This window comes from Tursiops truncatus, chromosome 7 (genome assembly GCF_011762595.2).
Source record: "Tursiops truncatus isolate mTurTru1 chromosome 7, mTurTru1.mat.Y, whole genome shotgun sequence".
NCBI lineage: Eukaryota > Metazoa > Chordata > Mammalia > Artiodactyla > Delphinidae > Tursiops > Tursiops truncatus.
The window spans coordinates 2,035,996-2,043,093 of NC_047040.1; the positions used below are offsets into that span (position 1 = coordinate 2,035,996).

The 7,098-nt window shown below is 56.0% G+C and overlaps 1 protein-coding gene across 5 annotated transcripts in view; it reads left to right on the forward strand.

Annotated features, from left to right (window-relative positions):
• The window catches only part of HDAC4 (histone deacetylase 4), a 287,196-nt gene extending 280,863 nt beyond the window's left edge, over positions 1-6,333 (forward strand). For all 5 annotated transcript variants that reach the window (XM_033859438.2, XM_033859440.2, XM_033859439.2 and 2 more), the window contains 2 exons: positions 889-1,030; positions 1,653-6,333. In XM_033859438.2, coding sequence (XP_033715329.1) covers positions 889-1,030; positions 1,653-1,692 — 182 coding nt within the window. In that variant the 3' untranslated portion in view covers positions 1,693-6,333. The remainder of the gene's footprint in view (positions 1-888; positions 1,031-1,652) is intronic.
• The last annotated feature ends 765 nt before the right edge of the window (positions 6,334-7,098 follow it).

The window sequence follows — 7,098 nt, forward strand, 5'->3', positions numbered from 1 at the left end:
CCATCTCCCACCCGTGGCCTTCTGTCTGTCTCACTGCCAGCTGCTTCCCCAGGCCGACATGACAGGGACTTGCGTTCAGCTAGAAGGCAACGAGCTGGCAGAGACTCTTCGTTTTACCCCCATTCATTTCCCCACAACCTGCTACAGTCACGTCATCGGCTCTGCTTTAGGGGGTGAAAGAACTGAGGCTCAAGGAGTCTGTGGGGTCACTTGCTCTGGGTCCCCAGCTGGCAGGGCTGGGCCTTGCGTGTGAGCCTGTGTCCTCGGGTCTGGCCCCTACCCCTGGACCAGAGGATCCCACCCCATAGCTCAGAGACGCTCCGCCTGCAGAGACCCAGCCCCGGGTGCAGCCCCCTTCCCAGCCGGCCTGGGGGCCCAGGAGGCCGGCGCACAGCAGGGACTCCTGCCCTGCCCGCATCACACAGCTGCTTGTCCTGGGTCTTCGGGGTGACCCAGTCATCAGACTGTCCGTGTGGGTGGGTGGAAGCCAGGGTTTCCCTGCTGCGGCCTCAAGCTCCGGGCCTCGGGGTCATTCCCCCCCAGCCTCCCCGATGGGGGGAGAGGCTGCCTGGACCCCCCGGCCCTCCCAGCACCGCGCCCCCGCCCCCGTCATCTCGGTGGCTCCAGGTGGGAGTTGGGAAGTGCCCCACGGCACCCCGAGGGAGGGGCCCTCCTGGGAGGCCTCCCCCATCCCAGACGTGCTGCCTCTGGAGGGCTTGGGTCTGCGGGCCACGCAGAAGCTTTTCCGAAGAGCCCCAGCCTCTGTGGGTTTGTAACCAGGTGATTCCCTGGCTTCCGTCTCTGGAGAGAGTGACGGGTTCTGCTTGAGCCCCTCGGCGCGGAGGCTGCTGGCCGGCCCCGTAAGCGAGTAACCGTGCCCTCCCGCAGGCCAGTACTGGCGCTCCCTGCAGAGGCTCGCCTCCACCGCCGGCTACTCTCTGGTTGAGGCCCAGAAGTGCGAGAACGAAGAGGCCGAGACTGTCACTGCCATGGCCTCGCTGTCTGTGGGCGTGAAGGCCCCCGAGAAGAGGTGAGCGTGGGCACCGCCCTGTCGTGAGCGCTGACGTGGTCTGCGGACCCCCCAGGTCTTTGCTCCTGGGCGCCATCAGATGCACGTGGTTTCTCCCCGTAGGCCCTGCCAAGCTCAGCAGGGCCGGGAGGGAAGGAGGGAGGGCGGGCAGGTGTCCCCACCCTAGTCCAGGACCGGATGGCATGGCCACCTCTCTCCAGAGCGCAAGACCCTCAGAAACACTCGAAGGGCATCTGGACCCAGAACACTTACCGTGGCAGGGGTAGCTAGGAGTCGAGGGCGGGGCAGCCGGGTGGCAGCAGCCCTCATGGGTGGGGATCTCCGCCCACGCACGATCTGCTCTTCTCTCCTCCGCTGCCATGCACCTGCACCCCTCCCCCTCCCCCTCCCCTCCCTTCCCCCTCCCCTCCCCTCCCTTCCCCCTCCCCTCCCCTCCCTCCCCTCCCCCTCCCCTCCCCTCCCTCCCCCTCCCCCTCCCCTCCCTTCCCCTCCCCTCCCCTCCCTTCCCCTCCCCTCCCCCTCCCCCTCCCCTCCCCCTCCCCCTCCCCCTCCCCCTCCCCCTCCCTTCCCCCTCCCTTCCCCCTCCCCCCTCCCCCTCCCCCTCCCCGGGGCTGCCCCACAGGCCCGACGAGGAGCCCATGGAAGAGGAGCCCCCCCTGTAGGTGCGCCCGAGGCTGCGGTTCTCTTGTTCGTTTGTCTCCGTCTTGAAGCTCCGCCGAGAAAAGTTGCTGTCGCCCTGCGTCCTGCCACGGCTTCTCCGAGCCCGCAGGTGCGGCGGGGCCGGCGGCAGCGGGCGGCCCTCTGCCTGCCAGGACCCGGACAGACGCCGGGACGCGCGGACACAGGGACACGCGGAAACAGGCGCTCTGGGCTCCCCAGGGAAGCCGCAGAGGAAGGAAGCCTGTGGTGGCTCGGGGCAGAGCTGCTGATCTAGCCGACACAAGAAAAAGAAAATGGAAATCAAAGCTCTCACGACACAAAGCAAACTCGATTAAAACTGGTGCTTACGGTTTGGTGATTCCCCACAATTCCACAGTCTCCGTGTAAACCACTCAACTCATCCTGTAGCTTATTTCTTTTGAAGAGAAAGTCGCCATGGCCCTGGCCGGCCTCCGAACACCGCGGTGCACAGTGGGGTGGGGCACAGAGTGGGCGAGCGTTTAAGGAGAGAAACTGGACGAGACAGAAACGTGAGCCCGCGGGAGCTGGCTTCGGTTTCTCAAAGCCGGTGGAAGACGCGCGTTTGTGCCTTTCTTTTTATTGCTCTGATGGATTTTTGTGGCTGGGTTTTCTGAAGTCTGAGGAACAATGCCTTAAGAAAAAATAAACAGCAGGAGTCGGTGGGACAGTTCCCTGTGGCCGGTGGGACCAGAGGCCGGTGCGTGCTGGCCGGGCCCTCCGCGAGCAGCCCGGCCGTGGCCAGCAGCTCCGGAGGGCTGAGGTCCTGCCACCCTGTTTCACTTTATTGCTGTTGAAAAATGGAGGTAGTTCCAAAAAAGTGGCAAATACTGTTGGGGGTTTTGAAGTCCAACAAATTTTAAATGAATCCAAAGTGTTCTTTTCTCGTACATCATATAACAATTGAGCATCTCCATTTGGTTGTGAAGCATGTCCTAGGCACACTTTCAGTGTTACGATCGGAATGCTTTTTATTAAAAGCAAGTAGCATGAAGTATTGCTTAAATTTTAGGTATAAATAAATATATATATGTATAATATATATTCCAATGTATTCCAAGCTAAGAAACTTGATTCTTATGAAATCTTGATAAAATATTTATAATGCATTTATAGAAAAAGTATATATATATAATAAATGCAAATTGTAAAGGTCCCTGGCGAATGAACGACTTGTGAATTAGCTATCAAGGTGCTTATGGAAAGGGATCTAGTTTGAAGCTCATGTATTTCTGAACTCCAGATTGGAGAGCTTTCAATCACACATTCGCCACGGGGCAACTACCCTGCAAGATTGTACTTTCATTTTAATTATTTTCTGACCCAGCCCCTTCCCACTCCAAGCCTCCATGCACATGTGTACCTAATGAGTTTTTATAGCAAAGAATATAAATTTGCTGTTGATTTTGTATGAATTTTTCACAAAAAGATCCTGAATAAGCATTGTTTTGTGAATTTTACATTTTTTCTCACCATTTAGCGGTTTTCTGAATCGTAATAACATCTGAACTTCTTCCTTTCTGAATTTTTGCTTGTACATTTTTTTTAACTTTGGAAGGTGTTTTCTTTCTTTCTTATTTTCATTCTGTTTATTTTTGTACAGTGAGCAGCAAATGTGCAACAGGGTCTGAGGTCTGCCCCCCTGGCCCCGCCCCTCGGCTGGACGTAGAGTGCAGGGCCCTTCTTGCCGTCTGCGCGTTGTGGGCCCGGGAGGGGGCGGGAGTCATCGCAGCGCTGACTTGGGGGGGCTTGCCAGACACCATGGGCCGTCAGCATTCTCAAAGCTTTTGTTTAAACTTCTCTGACCACATGGTCAGGATAGAATTTTCATTTCACTTTTCCAAAGACCTTGTAAGCATGTCCGCAACGTGTGGGGCTGGGGGGCCCCGGCACCCTCTCTGGGTTCTTCTGCTGCAGCCGCATGGTAGGGCCCCAGCCGGGAGGCCTGGAGCTCGGAGCCCGTGGCTGCAGGGAGCCTGGGCCCGCAGGGACGGCAGACTCCTGACCGGGACGGCCAGCCTTTGCTCTTTTTCTCTTTGACAGTAACTGAAAGTCACTTTTTACTGGTAACTTATTTTCCAGCACCTGAAGCCACCAAGTGTCATTCCAAAGTGTACGTCAGGTTCTGAGTCGAGGGAGTGCAGAACAGCTTGCCCGCAGCCGGGGGCCCCCAGCCAAGTCTCAAGTTTGGCAACGTTTACAGGGTAGCTTCTGAAAGAGACTCTGACGCAGCCGGACTTGGACCAAGAGAATCCAGCTCCTTGGACTGGCTTGGTCACCACCGGCTGCTGTTGGTCAGACTTGGGATGGTGGTGGAGAGCGGGACAGGAAGGCCTTGGGACACGTCTGACGTTCTCTCCCCTCCTGGCCTTTTGCCCTGAGGCCCAAGCTGGCAGGGGGTGCTGGAGTGTGCGGGCAGCTGGATCCACCCAGCGGCCACAGCGGTGGCAGGGCCCAGCCGGCCGGCTTTTCTGGCCTTCTCGGCCCCCTTTTACTGTGGGGACCCCCCCCCCCGCCCCGCTGCCTGCCCACTTCCCGCCAGCCGTGGCTCCTGGGGAGGAACACCTCATCTGGCATTCTTTACAGGTGGTGGGTAACACGGACCCTGGTGGCCAAGTTATCTTTGGGGGGATTTACTTCTAATCTCATTCAACAGGGACCTCCTCTGCGGAAGGCCCGGTAGGGGGAACGTTGTCATTTGTCAGCTCACTCCAGCTTCACAGGCGTGCTTAAAGCAGTACCGTGTAGCCTTTTCTTTTCTTTAAAGACACAGCCCTTCTCGACGGCCAGCCGTCCAGGGCAGATGGCGGAGGGCCCACCTGGGGTGCCCGCAGGCCCACCGCCTCAGGGAGGGCCCCTCACACCTTCCCTCTGTGGTCCCTGGACCTCTGGCCTTTTTGTTCCTTTGCAGAGGCCTTGGGGGCACTGGCCGGGGGTCAGCAAGTGAGCACTTTATATCCCTTTGCGGGAAACCCCGTGATGCCCCGGGACTCGTGGTGTCACCCTGCCTTTGGGCCTTCCAGCTGCGCCACGCGGCGCCCAAGCCCCACCAGCAGGCAGCCGTCCCTGGGCTGCGCCCGAGCCCCTGGGACTGGCCGCCCCTCCGGTTCTGAAGGGCCACTTTGTCAAAGTGTTTGGGTTTTTCTTTACTTCTTTTCAAAGTTTGTTTCCAGAGGAAGGACCGTTTTGTACTGGTCTGATTTTTGCAGCATTGCAATGGAATTCCTTGTTTTTAATTTTCGATCAGAACATTCCTTCTCTCCTGGTCACAGCCATGCGTTCATTCCATTCTTCTTTTTGTAGACTTTTGGCCCACGTGTTTTATGGGTATTGATACATATATAAATATATATATAAATACATATGAATATATTTTTCTAAGTTTCCTACGCCGAGGTCGCATGGGCTGTTACGAGCGGCATGTCTTCATATCGTATACGGATTTTGCACGCCAAACGCGGCAGCTTGGGGAAGAAGAGAAATGCCTTTTTGTTCCCCTCCCATGACATTTGCAGACACAAAAGATGGGAATTTTTCTGTAAAACGAAACAAAACCTTGAAGGAGAGTGAGGGAGGGGGGAACGTTTGCATCTTATTGAACTTATTCTTAAGAAATTGTACTTTTTAATGTAAGAAAAATAAAAAGGACTACTTAAACATTTGTCATATTAAGAAAAAAGTTTATCTAGCACTTGTGACATACCAATAATAGAGTTTATTGTATTTATGTGGAAACAGTGTTTTAGGGAAACTACGCAGAATTCAAAGTGAACTGCCTGTCTCCCTCGGGTTGATTTAGAGGGATTCGTTCTGTTTGGTCTCTTCCCTTCTCTCCTTGCTCAGGGCAAGGCGAGCGCCGCCCCCCGACCCCCAGCCCTGGTGGCCGTCGGTTCTGCTGGGGAACCCGAGGCCCCAGCGGCCGTTTCCGCACAGCTGTGCCGACTTTTCCTGACTTTTAGATCACGTATGGCTAAGATTCACTTTAAACTCAGCAGTCGTGAACTGTGCTGCACTGTGGTTTCAAATCGTACTTTGCATCGAGAGGAAACCATTTCTTCCTTGTAACGAAGCAGAGCTTTCCCAGCTCAGCTCACTCTGTCTTTGACATGATTAAAAGCCTCCTGTTGAAGGAAAAAGAAAGCAGACAGTTTCTGTTTGTTTTTGTTGTTGTTTTGGTGTGTGTGCTCCACAGTGGAGGCGCTATTTTCCAATTTACGAGAGTGACAAGCATGTCACCCTATGTCTACAGGAGGGGGTTGGCCCTATTCACCCAAGAGCTCCTCACGGTGTCGTGGAAAACGCAGTGGTGACGACTTCCTGTCCCACCCGACGCCTGTTCGCGCTAATGCAGGCGCCGCGCTGGTAGCAGAGACCCGTCTCATCTGTAACTTAATCAGTTCTCTGATCGTCTGGACCTCCCAGTGGTTCTTTCCTTTGCTCAGTGGAGTTGGAGGTTTTGTTCTTGGTTTTCTCATCCTTGTTTCCTTCTCTCTGGGTGGATTTTCACCGACTGAGGTGTCCTCCCCTGACGGCCGACTCCACTTCACCCGGAGTCCAGTGTTTGTACCTCATCATACGACTTGTCACTCTTGTGGTGTAAATAAAGAGCATTACTTTCCCTCCCACCTGTGGTTTCTGCCGTGTGCTCTCATCCTCGCTGGCTCTGTGCCGGGGACCCCGGGGGGTGGCTCCTAGGACCCAGCCCATCTGCAGCCCTGTCACCCTCCACCCGTACAGATGGCCTACAGGAGTGTCTTCACTTAAATGTCCAATAATTCAAGTCCTTGCACTATTTTCTCCCCAAAATCCTGGTCTGGAAATGACCGCGTAGGTGAACGAGGCCGAAGGGAAGGGACCAGAGGCCCGGCCTCCCCACAGCCGGGCACTCTCTCCCTGAGGCCGTGAGTCAGCAAACACGGCCCCCAGCAACACTGCCACCCCCAGATGACCACCATACTTCCCCAATGGTCACACCCCTTCCCAGGCCCCCACGTCCAGTGACTAATAATGGGGGTGGGGGGGTTAAGGGTCCAGCCCCCTTGGCCCAACTCAGGGGCCCCTCTAGCTACTCCTGGTGGGGTCGGCCTGCCCCCTAGCTGGACTCTCCCTCTGTCAAGTCCTGTTCCCTTCCTCTCCTTTCTCAGCTGTTTACCCCAAGGACACGATTTGAAAAGCACAGTGCTCACCAGACTCCACCCAGGGTCTGCTTTCTGGGAACAGCCTGCAATACCCAGGGGCCTCTGACCCCCTTGCCTGAGCCCCAGGGTGAGGCCTGTGGAGCACAGCCACCTCCAGACACAAGCAGAGCTGCCCCAGGCAAGAAACTAGGAGTTGGAGTCAATGAGTTGGGGGTATTTGTTATGCAGTATCATTGCCGCAATAGCTGACTG